Consider the following 21,496-nt stretch of genomic DNA (forward strand, 5'->3'; position numbering starts at 1 on the left):
TGCATATACTATGTATTTATAATCTGCAGATAACGAAGCAAGGAATTTGGAGGAGAATCCTTCTATAATTAGGCACTGATTTTTATTTTTTTTTATTTTTTAAAAAAGGGACTAGTTGGTGGCTTAGCCACGACAGTCTACTTTTTCGGGGGTTGAGAATACTCACAGAGACATTTCAGTTTCCTGCTGGTCACCATCGTGTGATTCATGTTGAGAATGAATCCCACATTGGTAGGAGGAGAGACCTTGCATAAGCTTATAAGTAAGTTGAGTTACTCCTCATATTGTCAATTAGTTTTATGATGGAACCTCAACTTTTTTCATGGTATCAGAGCAGGTTGTTCCACAGTCACACGAGCTCCACATCACCCGAATTGTGTTGTCCAAATTTGCAACACATTAGGGCGTGTGTTGAGAATGAATCCTACATTGGTTGGAGGAGGGACCTTGCATAGGCTTATAAGTAAGTTGGGTTACTCCCCATATTACAAATTAGTTTTATAGTGAAATCCCAACTTTCTTCAATTAACCAGCGCCAGAAATTGAGAAAAAAAACTTTTTGTTGTCTATTTAGAGGTTTTTTATTTTAATAAAACAATATTCTACATTAAATTTATTTAAACTACGGAAATAAATATCTAAACTTCCATACAGATGAAAAAACTCAGCTCTGGTCAACATGACTCACGTCTACAATTAGAGAGATGTTAATTAGCACCAAGCACGTAAATATAACCTTTACCATGCACCAAGCAAGCTGCCGACGTCAGGTAGTGTTTTCTAGGATGTATTTTTACTTATTTTAATTTTTTAGGTGACAGTAAGAGTTGATCCGTTTCTTCATCAAATATAATAACCAAATTTTTGTATTATAAGATCATATACCATTTCACGAAATAGGTATCAACTTATCATATATAAAAAACACTAGCCAGGCACATATATACAAATTACTTATTTCATATACAATAAGGTACATATATACAAATTACTTATTTCATATACAATAAGTATATCCACAATGAGGTTATAATCCAGAATCGAACTCACTATAAATATGTATCGTTCTCGCATCATGTGAGTAGTCATCATAATTCACCGATGAAAATGAAACCTAAAACTTACTGTTATTCCAACAAAGTACAAATTATAATGTCATTAAACCCAATAGTTTTTTGCAAACAAAAATATGTTATTTTGGAATGAACAAAAGCAAGCTTAATTAGTTCCCGCCATTACAATGTAAGTACTCTTTAAAGATTGCCCACCCTACCATATACATGCTTTGCTTGAACAAGGTTAGACAAAAGATGGCACAAATTTTAGCAAATATTCTTTAGACTTTAGGGTACATTTCAAGTGTGCATATTCTTTAATTTACACCGTCCTTTTGCAGCATGGATGGCGATGCTTCATGATTCGTTTTCTTACTCTCTTTCAGAACCTGTGCATGGTTAAGATTTTAGACCAACTTGTGAGCAGAGATGTTTGGTCACCCGCGCACTTGGGTTGTACACATGGCTTGAGCATGAAGCGGATGGACAATGTATTGATAACATATATCCACCATATTAATACTAATAGTATGTAGGCAGTGTTTTTGTCATTGTACTGTCATTATTGGGGATACTTCGTGAGTATAAGCAGAGAAAAACATGCGCACAACTCAGATGCACAGGTGATATCTGCATGTGAGCATACTGTTAGGTTGTAATTGAATTTTTTTTTTTTTTTTTTTTGGTTTTTTTTTTTTTTGTTTGATACTACGATATTGAGATAGAAATGAAGCAAACTCAATATCTCAAGTATAAGTGTGAATATTCTTGAATAACTGAATTACAAGTCCCAAACTAATAGTTGAATTATTTGTACTTTACAATCAGACAATAATTCCTCAATCAAAAGATATTTTTATGCTTTAATAAGCCCAAGAAGGGGTGCATTCTTTATACACTTCGGCCCACCGTCCTAGCAGATTGCCAGATTCTGCATGCCTCATAACAACATAATGGGTTCATATTTAGCCTTTTAATAAACATTCCTTTTAACCAAAGCATCGGATACTCTTTAATCAGATTCTCTTAATCCAGACTTTTTACACCCCACAAGTCATTGAGCAAACAAGCAATAGGAAAATTTGTAAGCATTGACTTTACCTTTTTGTTTCTACCCTATTTCACACACACACACACACACACACACATATATATATATATATATGTTGAAACAATTACTTTAGTTATGTATCTAGCACAAAAAGTGAAACCCAAAATTAATAATTTTTTTGCATAGCGCGGATGCCGAAGTAACTAAAGAGCTAACCATGTTCTTCGGTGGTTGATTGCTGATGCAGGCATGCCAACTCGTTACCGAGCTCAGTCGGGTGAATGTCTTAAATGTGATGGGTGTGGTGAAATGCGCTTCTAACTCCTCAATCAAGCAACTTCGTCCTAGGAAGGAACACTCTCAACCTCGAGTTCTATAACCCGAAGACAATATTATACAAATCACTATGAAGTTTTGGATGTTGTGCACCGGATTCGGCATGCTCGAATATACTGGTAAGAATATAGGTTCGCCAAACTGGTATCAAACACTCGTCATGTGATTCTTTTTTCGTGTGATTCTTTTTAATGTCAATCTAAAACACTTGTCATGTGATTCTTTTTTCACTTGTTAATATATGAGTGGATGACATAGTTGATGCGTCTTATTTTTAGGGTATACTAATAAAAAACAAGGGTCATTTTGGTTCTGGTCCCTTATTAACCTAATTGTTAGATTAAAACCTTGTTTGTTTAAATATTTTGATCGAGGTCCTTAGCATCATTTAAGATATTTAACTCATGTATTTATGCATTTAATGTCCCTCAAATTATGAAATTTAACCAAATTCAAATAATATTTTTAAAATATAGTAAATACTTAAAAATCAATAATAGAGTAATTGTGACAAACCGTCCTAAATTTTACGATTTTATAAATTTTTAAGGGTTGTTATTCATTATTCTATTCATTTCTTATGGTTATTGTTATTTTTACTAATTGAGGGGTTAGAAAAATTAAGGGGAAAATAAAAAGAAGAGAAGAAAAGAGGAAGGCTGCCTGATGGCAGCGAGGTGGAGAGGGAGAGAAAGAAGAAGGGCATTGCCCAATCAGGAAAGGAGGAGAGTGAGAGTGATGAATGGGAGAGAAGAACCAGGAGAGAAAGGAGGGGGTGTGGAGCACCCAACCCAGCCGACCGGTGCACCCAAAACAAAACCGGTTTCGACCTGGTTCCAATTCCGGCTAGATTCCACCACTTTTCCAACGAAAGTCACCCATTCTTCACCTAGAAATCATCCCTTGACCTCACTTCTTCCATTTCCACCCAAATTTGGAAGGGACTTGGGTGTAAATCATTGAAATAAACCACGGGGGTGCCGTGAGACCCTTGCTCGAAATCCATCAATCGTGAAATCATCTCCTTCAATTACCACCACTAGAACACTCATCTAGAACCCAGGAACAAAGCCTAGGTAGTGGTGGAGGCGTCGGAGCAAGTTGGAAGCCAAAATGAGGGCACCCAAAACTAGGGTTTTCCGATGGGTTTTAGCAAAATTGGGGCTCTTCCAGGCCAAATTAACCTTGGCCACAGGTATAAAGTTTGCTCTACTCCTTGAGATCTTCATTTCTGTAATTTTTGAGAATTTTTAGAAATAATTGAATTTTCCGGCGAGCCGGGGCAGTCGACAGCCACCCGAAGCGGCTAGTGCGGCGGCGTGTGGCCAGGGGGCCATCGATGTTATTCTTTGGCTAATTAGATGCATTGAGTTCAGTTTTGGTAGTGGTATGACGTAGGTTGATTGTTGGAATCTAAACTCTCTACGTTACGTTAATAGGTCAATCAACGATCCGACCGTTGGATCATCACCAAACTTTAATATGTTATAGTACGTAATATTTGAGAACCATATAAGCTTACGGATCGTGAATCTAACATACGGATCTTCCCGAATTGAAATTGTAAGTTCATAAAATAAAATGTTGACCGCCACTTGATTTTTGGCAATTGGCAGAGATCCGACCGTTGGATCATAATGAACCCTTAAGATGTTGTTCTAGAAGCATAATGTGTATCTTTGGAAGCAACGGATCGGAAATCCTTAATGCAGATCTTTTGAATTGAATTACGTAGGAATGCATTTTATGTAAATTATGTATTTTATCGGTAGAACTCTGAGATGTAATTTGATAATTGGTCATAGGCGACGATGGTTCATGATGTCTCGATATGCGTGCTAGGGAGTCGTAGCACATACCTTAGGTCAGTGGGTCTTTTCCATTCTATTGTGTATTATATATATATATATATATATATATATATATATATATATATATATATATATATATATGATTGACAATTCCATAAATGTTCATGAATTGATTATTGCTTGTGATTACTATGAATGCTTTGAAATACTATTGTGAACTACGAATGACTTGATCCCTGTTTATGGTACGTAGACAGTCTAACGAGACATTAGATACAGCCATACAAGAAGTGAAACTAAATAATTGAGGTAATAGTCTTGTTAGGGAATTGAGTAATGTGAGGGACATTGGTGGAAAGTGTGAGGGTTAACCTTACTACTTGGTGATTAATTGTTGGTCATAAATCAATGTGTGAAGAATCAAGAATTTGAAGTAAGGAAACGTAAGTAATGATAGTTAATTAAACTAGTGTCTAGTGGGCCCATCACCGATAATTATTTTCCAAAATAAATAGTTCGAGAGTAGTGCGTTACAACTTATGCATTTTATGCTGCATTACAGCTTATGCATTTTATGCCGTATATATATATATATATAGATGTATATAATTGATAATGCTATGACATGTTTGAGTATCAGATTGCATCATGGGTTATATATATGTATATTACCTGCACATAATTATTGTGAACACTTGAAATGCAAAAGTGAACGCAGGACACCCAGGTAAGTTCAGGTAAGTTTATGGTGTTAGTTGAAATGATGGAGTTATGGCATGACTACATGCATGTTTTAAGCAACTCCGACACTGTAGTACGAGTTGCCCGTAAATCGTATATGTTATATTGAGATACATTGAGAGCTCATAAACTTGCACCCCGGTGTTAGTGCTCCCGTTTGTGGCCAAGGCATAGTCCTTCAAGTGATGTTCACCTCCCTCACCTTACACTCACCTTGGATCCAAGGTAGGTGCATAGGCCTATCGTACAGACCACTATAGGTGGTTCCGACTCGTAGGTGATCCGCGATTATTCGCAATCTTCACGTGATTGTAGCACTTGAGCGTATTTATTTACACTCAGTCATGTCGTACAGACCACTTTAGGTGGTTCCGACTCGTGTGCATGCATACTTATTAAGCTATGGATAAGTAGTACAGGTCACTACAGGTGATTCCGACTTATGAGCTAACATATGTGATGAATATGTGATGAGCTAGCATATGTGATGAAAATGTTATAAGCTAGCTTATGTGATGAATATGTGATGAGCTAGCATATGTGATGAATATGTGATAAGCTAGCATATGTGATGAATATGTTATGAGCTAGCTTATGTGATGAATATGTGATAAGCTAGCATATTTGATGAATATGTGATGAGCTAGCATATGCGATGAAAATGTTATGAGCTAGCATATGTGATGAGATATGTGATAAGCTAGTATATGTGATGAAATATGTAATGAACTAGTATATGTGATGAGATATGGGTAAATCGTACAAGTCACCCTAGGTGACTCCGACTTGCGTGCTAGTATGAGTTATTAATCACATGATTATTTGATATTATTAATGAGATGATGTGTTATGTTATATTTATGATTTTTCTGGAAATGATACAGGTGTTGTAGCGATGGGCTATAATGTTTTATATGGTTTCTATTAAAATTTTACTTACAGGGTCACTCACCCTTGTCTTGTCTTGTCTTCACCCTTCAGATTTTATTAGCTGAGCTTTATTATCGCCGAAGATTCGTGGCGATTCATAGTATTGGACACTATTTCAAGGGTATGATTCTTAATTCACTCTTCTGTACTTGCTTATGCTCTAACGTCACGTGTGAAGTGGGTTCATTCCCGCTTACCAGTGCACTTTGGTATTTAGGCACTCATAGGTTTAAATTTATTCACAATTTTTCACATCATTATCACACTTTATGGCTTCATCACCTTCCAGGTGTCGGCCAGCACAGCTCGATTCGGAGTCCTAGTCGACATCCCGGGTCGGGGTGTGTCAGTAATATTGTTCTTCACAAAATTATAGCAAAAAAATAATGTACCCACATAATTATTAACATATTTTTTTTTAAAATAACTACTGATATATTTTAAAACATAAAATAAATACATATAATTAGCATGGGCACATTTAGCAAAATAAAAAATGGGTACAAATAAATTTAAAAAATATGGGTACAAATACAAATAAAAGTTTAAAATATATGGGCAAAAAAAAGAAATTAATATATGGGTACAAAAGCTGAAAATAAAATTGCTACAAATTAAAAAAAGGGTTGCAAATTAAAAATGGGTACAAACTAAAAATAAAAATATATGATAAAAAATTTAGCCATAAATATAAATATTTAAATGTAACGTTTCTAACACTAAATGAATGTATTTAGAAATAAACAAAATATTTTATTATTGAAATAATTAATAGCGTTTATTAAAACCTAAGGACCTTAATCAAAAATTGAAAATGAATAAGGTTTTAATCAATGGAGTAGCAAAACGAAGGATGGTAACCTAATTTTTCCAAAATACAAATACATGGGTTGTTGTTTGAGTGAAATTGTAAGGAGGTGTTTAGTATAAACCTAAAAGTCTCTCTCATATATAAGGTAGAAACATGGATTAATTTTATCATGATTTGAACCCAATCATGTTAACCTCAAAGGTGTATTACTTATCCAAAGGTGAGTGATTTTTGTAAATCACTTTTTGCCTTATGCACACTTCTCTTAATTTTATCTCTTAGTGCTGCACAAAAAATTATTGCATGGATGGTCTCCGGTGCTTGCATGCAAGTTACTCCCAAGGAGAGGATAAAAGAGAAGTTTGTACATGGTGGCAAGTTTTTGAGCGTGAGATGAGAGGATGGAACATCTGTCAGTCGATCAAATTAAACTGGTTAGAGAGAAGTAATTAAGGAGTCGAACAAAGAATCTTAAGCAGTATTGCCACTGCTGCTGTATAACCAGTTTGACCCAAAAGTGAAAGGTGGGGCAACCTCGGATTCTAGAAAAGTTTGGAGATGTTAATAATATTATAATTTTACTTTTATAAATCATGATGAAATTATAAAGTCGGTATTTGATAGAAGAAGATTGATACTGCATGCATCATTGGATTTGAAAGATTAACCTCTCCACTTTAGGGGGGAGAGAGAGAGAGAGAGAGATGCAATTTCTACGTAGAATAATTAAGGGACCATATGATAATCCTTGTTTTAGTTCCTCATTCCAATGCCCACCTGCCTCCTCATCCTACTGCCTTTCCGTCAAACCCACACGTACGACAATATTATTCCATTTTTTCACTTTTAAGGTGTCCCTAAAATGTAAGTATAAACATTAACTAAATATGGTTCACCCTATATGTCCACACGTAATGACAACATTTTTAATTTCTCTGTGGAGGATGTAAAAAAGGATTCGGATTAACTTGGATCTTGTCAGCCTTGAGTAGTGAGGGAGGGATCCAAAATTTAAACTTGAAGGATCCCAATGATAAAGATCAAAAAATTTATAAACAAAAAATAACATTGAAAAGTTAAATGATAATACATTTCATTCATCATCATACTCAAAACAACATTACAAGCTACCAAATCCTAGTTAAGTCGTTCACGACGAGGTTTCATAATTTGAAAATATTCCATGATAGCTTCATTACAAATACAAGAAAAAACATCTTCCTCAATGTAGACAACTAAGCTGTTACTCAACCATTGATGTCCCTTTTGTTGCAGAGTAGACCCTTAATGATATTCATACCGAAAAAATGTCATCTCCACTGAAGTAGTTGTAGTAGTAAAACCAAAGTCAACACAATAATGCAAATGTTTGATGCAACCCTTTCTCCAACTTTTTTTTAGCAAGATCACTGATCCTCCACAATTGAGAAAAATCATTATCAGAACGTGCAAATTGAATATAAATATCAAGTTCATCTTCAAGTGCCAATCTATCTCAATCGTGAAATCTTTAGGATACAATTAATAAAAACATATATCAATTAACCAACAAACAAATACTATCCAAATTCCAGCATATCAATTAACCAACAACATAAAACATATCAATAATAGACTATAAATCTCCATCAATGTCTAATATAATTCAATTGAAATTGGATTAGAATACCAAAAACTTGCTTGAATTTTGAAACAAATTGTGGTGGTATGGAGAATTTTAAAACAAATTGAGGTATGAAATTGGGGTATAATTGGAATATGGAATTGAAATTGAGAATTTAGAGATTGAGGAATTGTGGAATTGGGGAGTTGACGGATGGGTGAATTGGGATTGGGCGTTGGAATTGGGAGGGGTGGGGGGGCGTGGGGGTGGGGAGCGGGATCTGGGCCTTTAAAAAAAAAGAGAAATTAGATTATCATCCTTCATTTTACTACTCCATTAATTAAAACCTTTTTTTTTTTAATTTTTGATCAAGGTGCTTGGTATTAAATTATTAATAACATCATTAATTATTTTAATAATAAAATATTTTTATTTCTAAATATATTCGTTTAATGTTAAAAATGTTACAATTAGTATATTTATATTTATGACTAAATTTTTTATCATATATTTTTATTTTTAGTTTGTACTCGTTTTTAATTTGCAACCCTTTTTTAATTTGTTCCAATTTCCTTTTCAGTTTTAATTTGTACCCATATATTAATTTCTTTTTGTGCCCATATTTTATAAAGTTTTATTTGTATTTGTACCCATTTTATTTATTTATGTACTCATTTTTTATTTTGCTAAATGTACCCATGCTAATTATATGTACCATTCATGTATTTTTTTTTTCAAATTTTTAATCTTAAAATGTACTCATTCTTAAATATACCAATTTTTTATACGTAAAATGTACCCTTTTTTTTCTAATCCATTTTTAAACTTAATTATATGGGTACATTCTTTTTTCTTTGATTTGAGAATGTATCCATGTTACGTTTAATTGAAGAAATTTACTAATTTTATTAAGCCTAATATCTTTTTTTTTTTTTGTGATTTTGAAGAATGTACCCATGTTTTGATACAATATTTTTTTGGTTAATTTTGATGAATGTACCCATGTTTATATATATATACACACACACACACAATAGTATATTTATATTTTAATATTTTTAATCCCACAAATTATGATTTTTTATTTAAAATCTCATTAATATAAACAACTATAAATTTCAAATTTTAATTTAAAAAATATAGTAACGTACATAGAAATAAATTATCATATTAATTTCAGGGACTTTGATCAAAAATTGAAAACCAACAAGGTTTCAGTTAAAGAATATTCATAACTAGGGACCGCATCCAAAGTCTCATTTAAAAAAATTATCCAAAAAATTAGGTTAAAATCATTATTTAATAATTTTGGTCTAAAATTTTAAGCTAAAATTATTAAATGATAAAAATTGTAACATTCCACATCGTCCAGGGGAGTGGATTCTGTAAGCCTTATATGTATATTCTCATCTTTGCCTAGCACGAGGCCTTTTGGGAGCTCATTGGCTTCGGGTTCCATCAGAACTCCAAAGTTATGCGAGTTCGCGGAAGAGCAATCCCATGGGTGACCCACTGGGAAGTTTTCGTGTGAGTTCCCATAAACAAAACCGTGAGGGCATGGTCGGGGCTCAAAGTGGACAATATCGTGCTAAGGCGGAGTCGAGCCCGGGATGTGGTGGGGGCCTGGGCCGGGATGTGACAAAAATTGTTTCTGAGTTAGAACCTAAATTTTGTAAGCTAAAGATTTAGGTTTTAAATTTTAACCTGCACCATATTGTACATTCTAAGTAAAAAAAAAAAATCATTAAACTATAATACTAATTAATTACTAACGACAAAGTAATGTAGAAGAGAGAGTAACCCCACTTCTTAGGGTTGATTTGGTATTGTCGTGCTTTGCAAAAAAAAATTGATTTTGCTGTGCTGTGAGAATAAGCTTATTTTTGCTGCTTCACATTATTAGTTTTTTTTTCTTCATAAAAAACTGTGAAAATAAGCTGTTTTTAAGTGTTTACCAAACATCTTTTTGAGCTCAACTTTTTTATACCCATTTTTTATAAAAACATCTCAATACCAAACCAGTACTTAGTGTCCAAATCGATTTACAGTCTTATAATGAAGCACAAAGTAACAAAGTGTACAGGTAAAAAAATGATGAGAAATTTCTTGAGATTCTGTACTGTGAAAATGATCCGAACCCGCACGAGCCCCTTCATTGGATTCTCTGTTTTATGTCGGACTCAGCTCAGACCCAAGTGTCTGACAACATGATCTCACCGTTGAATATACAATATAAAACCAAACCAATACACACACACACACACACACAGTCGTAGTTCCTTTGTGTCCCTGTTAGGCTATTATGCAAGCAGTATTTTATATTATACAGAAAATACGTTAACAAATTATATAATTCCAACCACATAATCCATTCGTGACAGTACTTCTCTCATTTTCGAGCATCATTTCACCGTATAATAAGTATTATATAAATTATTATTTTATATTAAATAGTATTAAAGAGATTAAATTTTTAAATCAAATTTTGTAAGTTAAATAATATGAACGTTGATGATTGAATTATAACTTAAGTGTTAATTAACGTGCTTATTTTTTATTAGTGACACATCGTTTGGTTTTTAAATTTGATTTAAAATTTTGATCTTCCTAGTATTATTTTTTTGTGTTATACAGAAATTACGTTTATAAATTATTTAATTCCTACCACATAATACATTCATGACAATACTTCTCTCATTATAGAGCATCACTTCATCGTATAATAAGAATTACACCCATAATTATTTTGTTTATGGTGATTTTGATATTATTTTGCAAAACAATAAATTTGATTTGTAGAAATGTTTAGTTTCTACAAGTGTCAAACAAATAAACGAATATGGTAACAAGTAATATTTTGTAATAATACAAATTAATTGCTTTTATTTATATAAATTAATAAACTTCAAATTAAATGAATTTTTCTAAAAAATATGATACGAAATTAGCCAGCCGGGAATGAGGAAAATATTATCCATCCATAAATCACAAGTACTGAAATATTCTCCTTGCTGCATTCCAAAAGTGATGTAGGAAGGGAAGACATGCATTTGGTGGAAGTACTCTTTTACAGTAAAAAGATAGATGACTGATCACTAGTTTTTCCATCAGAATGGTGGACCTCATCAGTTTACAATTAGTCGTTAATATAGAGTATATAATTTTGTTAGACTACAAATAGTGGTGCCAAATGATTAGTTAGTGGGGTTTAAGAGGTACCCACAAATTGAATTTTGAAGAAATGATCACTTCAAAATTATATCCTCTCCGTAAGAATCCAACGTCCAAAGCGGTATGTCATGATGCAATATATTGATACAATAATGTACCCAAACATCCCCTTCATATTCATAATAATTTGCACCATGCGGACTTGAGTTTAACTAAGTTGGATAGAATGTACTTTTCGATCTGCACTTAAAGTTCGAATTTACGGTCTACAGTTTAAAAAAATTTATCATAGAATATCACATGTAAAAGATATACTAAAAATGGCTACATAAACTTTCAATCTTCATTAACTTAAGAAGGGTTTACACACAATAAAAGAAGTGTCTATGCTTCTCTTACTAATTTGACTTAACAAACCACACTCAAACTTCAAACCCTTCCATTACATTTCACTCACCAAACTCAAAAGGTCAGCAATACATTAAAAAATAAGCAAAAAAAAAAAAAAAAAAAAAAGGCTAAAATGAATTAGTTGGACAGCCCCAGCTAATTTAATTACTGCTTAGTATACCCTAGAAATTGAAAACCCAACTTAGATAGTTGGCAAAGAAAAAGCAAGGGCCAATAATTTGCTTTCTCCCAACTCAAAATCTCATCCCATGAGACTAAACTAAAACTAATTTGATGGTAAAGATAACAACCTTCTACGGAGATTATTTATGTATATATTCCACGAAATGTAACACAAAGTTTGATTTAAACTGAAATACCGCCATTTGCAAAGCAGAAGAAGAGCTCTAAATCCGGCGGAGCAAAGAAGGCGATTGGAGATCTCCGAAACAAGAAGTTTGATGAAATCACCCTCTTCTTCTTAGGCGCCGGTGGACAGGTCAAAATCTCCGGTATCCGAAATCTCTGAGCTTTCGGTGTGGAGCAGGCACTTGTAGTAGAGACATCGTCAACAGCCTCCAAATCATCTACGCCACCTTCAATCTTCGGAGCATCGTTGCAGACCACGGAGGATGAATTCCAAGGCGAAGTCGTCGGAGTTGCAATATCTTGACGAGTAGCAGTCTTTGGCCGGCCAAGCTTCTTCTTGAAATGAGTTCTTGTTTTGGCCTCTCTTGTCGTTTTTGTCTTTGATCTTGTTCTTGCAGACGGAGTCATTGGTTGAAGAGAGCAAAGAAGAATTGGGGAAGGATTTGAAGGTGGCCAAGAAGCAAGAGAGAAGAAAAAAAAACTTCAACAAACAAGTAGAGAAAAACTAAACCCTATATATTGGATGCTTTATAAAGCAAGTAAAATTTGACTGGAAAAGTGTCCAAAAAGCTGAAAATAATCAAACACGCCTTTGGAAACAAAGCCTTTTCAATCAAACCTTACAACTACCTACCATATCAAGAAACCCCACTAAGCATGGAGACGCAACTCAGACAATTTCTGACACAAAAGGAAAAAAACAGGCACAAAAACAAAATTAAACCTGATATATTTTTTAAGATGCAGAAGAAAAAAAAAAGGCAATCTGGTTAATTAGCAGTAATACTAAAAACCCTAGCTACTATATTTTGGAAGGAAAAAGGAACACAGAAGATAGAGGATTATTGGAGTGAATAAGGTAGGAGGAGGGGGAAAACCCACCTCTGTAAGAGTTGAAAAGCCCTAAATAAAACCCTAGAAAAAGGATGGAGGGGGAGCAGAAGAGGTGGGATCTAACACTTATGAATACATATGTTGCTGATAGGGCTTTATATTGATTGAGAAGTTGAGAGATAGATAATTCGGGCAAAGGCTGCCCGCTGCCCGAAGCAAAGGCTAGAAACAGAGTCGGTAAGGGGACAAAAACTAATGTTATTCGTCTTATATTTTTTTTACCACATTTTCATACAATTGTAAGTGCATTTAATGTGAATAGCCACAAATTTTGAATTAATCAGATTTTTAAATTTAATTCATTATTTAATAAACTAATAATTAAGAAAAACTAGTTAGCTAAATAATGATTGTGGTATATGAAGAGTCTTTCTCCTTTATTTCTTTGGGTTTTGCAAATTTTTCAAATGATGTGATTATTCATATCAGATGCCACATAAAATAATATAAAAACATGGTATGAATAACATTACATAATGCCTTCCTTATTCATTTTAGTTTTCCTTCTTTTAATTCTGTGAACACTATTCCATTTAGAAGAACGAGTAGGTTTAAAAGTAGATTTTATTTTTTATTTTTTATTTTTATAATAGCAATACAAGGGCAAGGAGAGTCTAACTCGGGAAAATGCTTTTAACTAATTAAGTTGTATGAAGTTCATTTAGAAGTACTTTTAAAATAACTGAAAGCGATTTTGGTGAATTTTTTTTTTAAACCAACCCTTAGTAAAAATCCAACTAGATCATAGAAAAATACTTTAAATACTCCCTGCAAGACACACATATCTAGTGTTTCTTCTAAAAAGTACTCAAAGTGCTTTTGAAACTCAAAATCAATTTCACAAAAAGCGCTTTCAGTTATTTTAAATGCACTTCCAAACGAACCTATAGTCTTTTGCATATAGTTTAATTACAAAAACTTAGTTCGGCTCGTTTGTGTATTGTGCTCGGTCGAGCTTGTGTTTAACTCAACTCAACTGTCGAATCTAATTTTGCTTACTTAATGAACATTGAAAAATTAATCAAGCAAGTACAAATAAACATAATAGTAAGACGTGTCTTAAAAGAGATGTACTCCATAGATATTTTTGTTATCAATCCGAAGAAGGTTAATTATAAGTTAAAATGTCTAACCTCTATGAGTTAAGTTTAAATAAACCAGGTGAACGTGAGCTATCTCATAAAAACATACGAGCTGCTCACGGGCTTTATATCAAATATGTCAAAGCTCATCAAGTTCGGCTCAATTTTTGAACAAGCATAATATTTTGTTTGAGTTCAACTATTACTTTTGATGAACTTAGCTCGAACAAGCCAAAATGAGTCGAAAACTAGTCCCTCAAATTGTTTTGTATCAAGTTGATTTACAACCTTAATTTATTTTACCAAAGTTAAAAAGGTATATTTGATATTTCCTCTTTGGTTGACAAAAAGTAACTACTTTTCAAATACGAATTTTGATATATCATCTTCAAACGTTGAGTTTCGAGTTCAAAACCTCTATTTTTAATTAAATTAAAATATAAATATCGTTTGTATTATTATTTTAATAATAATACAAATATATCAAATAAAAGTCTAAATTGAAAAAAAAATTAGGTCTACTATCAATAATATGAAAACACGGAGATACCCAACTTTTACCTTTTGTGAAGAGATTCAAAATGAAATATGCGAAAATAAATCAAACTAAGGTCTCTAACAAACTTGTTAAAAATGAACAAAAAATATGAGCTAGTTGGCTTAATTATGGGGTGAAGGGAGGGTTACATATTGTATTAGGTTTGGAAATGGTTAAAATATAGATCTCTTTCTCTTCACTTATAAGCAGTTACGAATTTAGGACTCTAAACTCATGGGGTCTCAATGTAAACTCAGTGAGGCATTTAGTCAAGCAATTGGTATGCATTATCTACCTGGTTCTATTAATATCTTCCAAGGCTTGATGCCGAGCATCACTTGCCAAGGCGTGTTGCCGAGGCTTGTCCCAAGGCTTGTTGAGCACCACTTGTTAAGGCATGCATAATTTTTCCTAAGAGGAATTGCATCAAACAATTTGTGCGTATTCTTAGGTGAGGTCCCATAACAAATAGCCTCCTGCGACATTCCCCAATGTATTTCTTGACTTTAGGATCCCGGGATCTAATAGAACCCCTTGGATTTTTCCTGCTTATAAGTGAGATATATTAAATTCAACTTATATGATTGTTAATAATGAATTATTTATGTGTTTAATTCGATATCTAGTTAGTGACTAAGCTGTTGTGGGGGGCTAGTCCAATGTGATTCCCTCTAGAGTAATTTTTACTTACGGTAAGGGAATGAGAATAAATGAGTATGAATGAAAATGAATGGGCCGGTTACCTAAAAATTAAAAATATCTCATTAGCATAGGGAGTTGTTCTATATATAATTCGTATCAGTATTCACCTATGCTTGCAAGTTGTTTGTTTTTGAATTCAGGTTTCCTATATATCCCACATATACCTGTAGAGAAGTCAAATCTTATAAATCACTGGGTCAGTACTCAGTATATAAAAAATAAAGCTTAGATCTTTAATTAATAAAATTAACATTTGAATTTCTCTCCCGCCAAGCTAAGAAATGAAGAAAAAAGATAGAATAAACAGAGAAAAATATCTGGGAGATAAAAGAAATAAAGGTCGTACTCAGTGCACAAGACTTTCGCTTTACGCAGGATCTGGAAGAGATGAATGAATATATTTTAATTTCCTTTGCACCCTAGGGATTACAAATACCCAAGGAGCAGTTAATAGTTTAGATTCTTTCGATTATATATATATATATATATATTCGGTAACATTGGAGAAGAAAATGAAACACTAAGAAACAACTAATCTCGTTGTAGTAACTCCAAAATAGTTATAAAAAAGAATTTGAACTAAACGAGAAGAAAGCTTCGCAAGCTTCTAAAACTCTATGTTGCTATTTAAACCAATTTAACTAACCCACTGCAAAATTACTCTATCTATATATTGATATATAATGGTACTAAATTCATGATTATTTTATTTTCATAGTTATCTAATTAGTTGATGAATGATAGTCACTCGCTGTTTTGTCTGCAAGCCAACCTTTTTTTATTAGGGTTTCTGAGATTGATTGATTGATTCATGCATGGTGGAGCTGTCCCTGCCCCTCTTGTTTTTTTCCCCTTTTTTTATTAGAAAATTTCCAAGACAATTAATGTCAGTGTTTTTCAGGGAATCCTAAATGCAGGAATTTAATATTTGTACACGTGTCCCTTTATACTTGGACAAAGTCATGGCATACAAGAAATTTGTTTGGGATTGGTTTTGTGAAATTATGAACATGGGTCAATGGAGTTTCATGTTCATGTTACTATTTAAATATGAATCTTGTTTTTTGGAGGTTCCCATGGTATTTTTCTACACCATACCCTCTTGTGAGACTTTCTTCTAGTTTTGTTCCCTGTTAAGATAAAATGACCAAATGTTATGTTGTAAAACTATCATTCAAATTATAAGCGGTGTGGATTGTATTAGTGATTAAAGTTTTCATCTCCAAACTGTGTTTCACGTTTAAATCATCGTTCCTTTTTTTGGTCTAGCTTAAAATAGTAATAAAAATCTCTCACTCAAATTAATCAGGAAACATATTAGATCGTCAAATTAAAAATCCAATAAGTACTTGTTTAAATATATAATTCAAATTGACAGCTTGAGATAACATATACTGTTGGTTTGTACCAGTAGTTGTGGGTAGAGGGGTTGACTCTGGTAAGAAATAAGCAAGCAAGGTTGGAAAATCTGCTAAATGAGCTAGTTTTGCAGAAAATGAGGATTCCAAAATAAAATCTCATATCAACTAATTTCTCTCTCCCTAAAACGAAATAGATTTCAGTCGGCTCGAGATATTCTCTCACGCAATCATTTCATGGTTTCAGTGGTATTATTCAGTCAATTAATTGTTTTCTAAGTGTTAAAAAGGTGAATCACACGTCTAATAAATGATTCTCATGTGGTGAAATGGTTGTAAGAGAGGAGAAATTTTTTATTGTGACGAAAACAAGGACGACAGTATTTTCATATAAGTAGTGAAAATTTTTATTTTTTAAGTTGTTAACTTTTTAACACATATATCATAGCATTTGTATAATGACACGTAATGCACCACCTCACGAGAGAACCTCTGGCGCAGCTCAGCGTAATTCCGACAAGTTGCCCACGAATGCCTTACAACAATTTCAGCAACATCCAAATGCAAAACATGTGTCACGTAGCAGATACAGAACGCGAGACAACAGATAAACCTAAATCAGCAGAGAAAACTAGAAAAATATGAAAAACTTCACCCATACATAAATCATACTTCTCCCAAAACAACTAGAAAATCTGGCTGAAAGTCGTCAAGCAAAATTTGAAGCAACAAAGTAAAAGATAATGGGTAGTACACAATACCAAATTGATGGCCAAGTTACAAGGAATCACCGTCCTCTTGATATTGCTTCATCCAACTCATCATGCGTGGAGGGGAACAACTCTATGTATCGACTTCCAAGCGTCATCCTATCCTTGGCCATCGCTGCCTTGGAGTCTTCTGCACTTGCAAACTCCACAAAACCTTCCCCGGTCGGCCTCCCTTCTGAATTCATTGTGAAATGAATTGAGGATTCTGACAACACGTAGTCCTTGAAGAAATCCATTATGTCATCCTTCCCAGCTGAAAATGGCAATCCCCTCAACCGCAATACCCCGGTATGCTCCGCTGATTCCTTCCCTTCATCATAAGATTTGGCCCTTGGGGCATTTCTGCGGGGGGAACCACCACGAGAATCAGATACTTCTTGGGCTATTGCCTTGTAATATTCCTGCCTCTTACTTCTGAACACTTCAACATATCTCCTGCCCATGTTCTGCCTATTCTTTTGTAGGGCAAAATCAACCTGGAGAGGATACCCCAAAACACAAAAAGCTTCCCCAGTGAACTTGCTATTCTTGTGGACAAAAAGAACATCAACAATGTCAAGACCATGGAAGAACTCAGCAACATCAACTTCTGTGCAATCAAATGGTAGACCACGAAGCTTGACGACAGGGAAAGGTGGAGGTTGTCCAACATATGCATAAGGAGTTGGATTGTACATATAACTTGAGCCAGGGGAGGTCCCATAGAATGAAGATCCTGGCTCACTTAGCCGCTGACGCTTTGAACCCATTTCCCGGCCATCACCACCATCAGCAAATTTACTTTAGTCCCCAGTGACAAAAGCAACAGAAAAGAGAAGCAAACTCATCAGTACTCTTAGCACATATTGTAAAGAATCAAAGCTAATTACAGAACTACATTAATATGCATTCCAATTTTCCAATAACGTTTCATTCAGTAACCATTTATGATTGAAACAAGCAGAATCTTGGTGCAGGAAGAAGAAAAAGTACACCAATGACTCCTAGTTTGGTACTTTTTTTTTCTTTCTAGAAAAGCATTTCTCATGCAATTTTCATTGAACCACAACTTTTAAATCACAAAATATATGACTTAGAACCTAGGACAATAGTAGTTGTATTAATATAGACTTCAAGATTAGGAATTCATTAGGTACTGTTTAAATCTTGGCACTTTCATGTTCTTTCCGTGGATGTGGGAGAATCAAGTCCCTACGTGGCATCTCTCCTTGTGTTTCTTCCTATACATCAATTGTTTAGAAACAAGAATACATGTGCTACTCCTACAGGGATATTATCAATACATATAGAATTATAGATGCAATCATTGACATCATTCCTGCATATCAAATTTCCATACGATGTGTATTATAGGTTGTCGGATGATAACCACAATATAAAGCTCTACCTTCACAAATTCCTCAGCCCACGAGTGTTTGAAATAAGTAACTTAGTCATAAATACAAGTGTTCTAACAGTCAATAACCCAACTCAACTTCTTTACAATTACGTACAATGACAGCCCGGATCTCTTCTGATCTTTCTAGAGGTGTATTTTGTACTGTTTCCTTGATTACAGCAACAATAATGTCACCAATATAAGCATATCGTCGATCACTAGCTCCTATGATTCGGCCAAAAAGAAGCTAGCGAATTACAGTTCAGCATTACTTGACACGAAATAATGCAGCCCACAAACTTTAAAAAATAGGTTGGTTTAATGTCATCCACAAATAACCCAATTTCGACACAAAAAAACTGCTTACGTAACCTTAGATGAAGGTATGACTATTATCTTCCATTTCTTAATATGTATTGTACTATTCCTTGTAGAATAATAAAATTTTAAGGTTTTTCTAGTTTCAGGATGAATTGGATTTTGTTTTCATAAGGAATAAATAGTAATACGTTTGGTTAGAAATATGTGTAACTTAGTTTTCAGTTTTTAATTCAAAATATATGTGGAGTCGTGGACTAACCCAAACACAACACCACTAATAAATGGGTAGTTATGCCTTAAGTGTCAAGTCATTCCTCTCGATTAACAAAAGAGGTCGGATTAGGATTGACTAATAGTTAACAAGACAATAAATGACAGGAAACAAACACCACCTTCTAACATCACTTGACAATAAAGTACATAAATTGACCCAAACACAGCATGATCAAGGAAAAGGTTGGGTTAAATGCCAAGTCACCTTAAAATGATTAATGAGACAAATTGGGTGAGAGTTCTTACTAGTAACCAACATGAACCTAAATGATACAATCATACGAGTAGAACAAGACACAAATACAGCATGATCAAGGAAAAGGTTGGGTTAAATGCCGAGTCACCTTAAAATGGTTAATAAGACAAATTGGGTGAGAGTTCTTACTAGTAAGCAACATGAACCTAAATGATACGATCATACAAGTAGAACAAGACACAAATACTACCCTTTGGGACTGAGGACCTTGTGCTACTAACTTACAAATTTTATAAGTTGGGAAACCCCTCAGGTGTAAAAATTATAAACTAAAGATAAATTTGCTAAGGAAAACCATATATAGTTGTTCACAAATATAGAAATAGGATTTTTCCCAACAAAACAAAGAAAACTCGTAAATATATTTGCATTATCCGCATCGAATCTCAGAATTTGGTTCATATATTTTTATTCCATTACCCTAGACACCTACCACAAATTTAAATCATACTCGGTATTCAGCTACAGGTACTCGCTTAAGATATTAATGAGGTCAAACATTTTATTCAGGTCCTAAATAAACCTCTCGAAATTGTTTTAGTTTCGACTATAAGGTTTTGATGAACATACTTTCACATCCTAATTCCGCCTTTAAACGTGTGCCAATTTGAAAACAACGGAAGTAATCAATAGTTCCTCAAATAGAAAAAAGCTTGCTCAGCCCAAATAAAAGACGGAAAAAAATTTATGAGTCCATTTATGAAAACAATATTATCCAATTACAAATTACCAGCAAGAATTTTATTGGTGTAAAGGTTTCCGAATCATCGATGACTAGCTATAGACACTAAATTTGTTGAATTTTCTTCGAAATCGAGCATACGAAGGCAAGCAAAACAAGCCCAAATAAAATTAGTTCTAATCAGATCATTTTACATTGTTGAACCCCAAATAATCCATAAAATTTCCGGAAAAATATGAACTTAAATTCTGGGCGTCATCTAATTTATACTAATCCACAATTAACAAGAACAACAGAAAGAAATCGATCAACAAAGGCCATCGACAGAAATTAATAGAGAAAAGAGCACTTATATGGATTGAAATAACCTAAAGATAATGGAAAGATGAAGAAGGAAGAAATTGAAATAAAGGGTTAGAAGGAAGGGAAGGTGCGTTACCCTCTGTAGAACATGTCTTCTTCGTCGTCGTCTCTCTCTTAGCGGCGCCTCTGTAGCACGAGGATAGGAGAGCCTGTCCAACTCTTCCTAGCTCACATTCTTCACCTTTAAAAGGCTATTTATATTATTATGTTTTATTACAAGCAATATTATCGAGTCTTCCTTTGTTGGCACTTGGCACCCAACTTGTAACGTTGCAACCGGAAATAAGTTAGAGTTATTGTGATAGTACGATCGAATTTCGTCAATGACTAATTTAACATTTAGGGGGTGTATTCAATTGAGAATATGAGAGATTTTAATGGATTTATAAATCCATGGATTTTTATGGAGTTTAATTGATTTGTAGAGATTCCATATAAAATTTTGATTCAATTCCCTCGAAATCTCATGGAAGAGGTGAGATTTGTGGATACTTAAAATACACTACGAAATCTCTCAAATTCCCTCAAATTCCTCAACTTACTCAAATTCTTTAAAATCAATTTCTAATTGAATACACCTAGAATGTTATAAACTTCTTTAAAATCTTAAT

The 21,496-nt window shown here is 33.7% G+C and overlaps 2 protein-coding genes across 2 annotated transcripts; both read right to left on the reverse strand.

The window, feature by feature from the left end:
* Positions 1-11,830: 11,830 nt before the first annotated feature.
* Positions 11,831-13,221, reverse strand: LOC126614586 (cyclin-dependent protein kinase inhibitor SMR9-like). The gene has a single exon (XM_050282232.1). The coding sequence runs from the start codon at positions 12,674-12,676 to the stop codon at positions 12,266-12,268; it is 411 nt and encodes a 136-aa protein (XP_050138189.1). The 5' UTR covers positions 12,677-13,221; the 3' UTR covers positions 11,831-12,265.
* Positions 13,222-17,482: 4,261 nt separating this feature from the next.
* LOC126616169 (uncharacterized) lies at positions 17,483-21,124 on the reverse strand. Its single transcript, XM_050284179.1, has 2 exons — positions 20,962-21,124; positions 17,483-18,392 (listed from the first exon to the last, which is right to left on the reverse strand). The coding sequence occupies exons 1-2, from the start codon at positions 20,973-20,975 to the stop codon at positions 17,630-17,632; spliced, it is 777 nt and encodes a 258-aa protein (XP_050140136.1). The 5' UTR covers positions 20,976-21,124; the 3' UTR covers positions 17,483-17,629.
* Positions 21,125-21,496: the final 372 nt, after the last annotated feature.

This window comes from Malus sylvestris, chromosome 3, assembly GCF_916048215.2.
Source record: "Malus sylvestris chromosome 3, drMalSylv7.2, whole genome shotgun sequence".
In the NCBI taxonomy this organism is placed as follows: domain Eukaryota; kingdom Viridiplantae; phylum Streptophyta; class Magnoliopsida; order Rosales; family Rosaceae; genus Malus; species Malus sylvestris.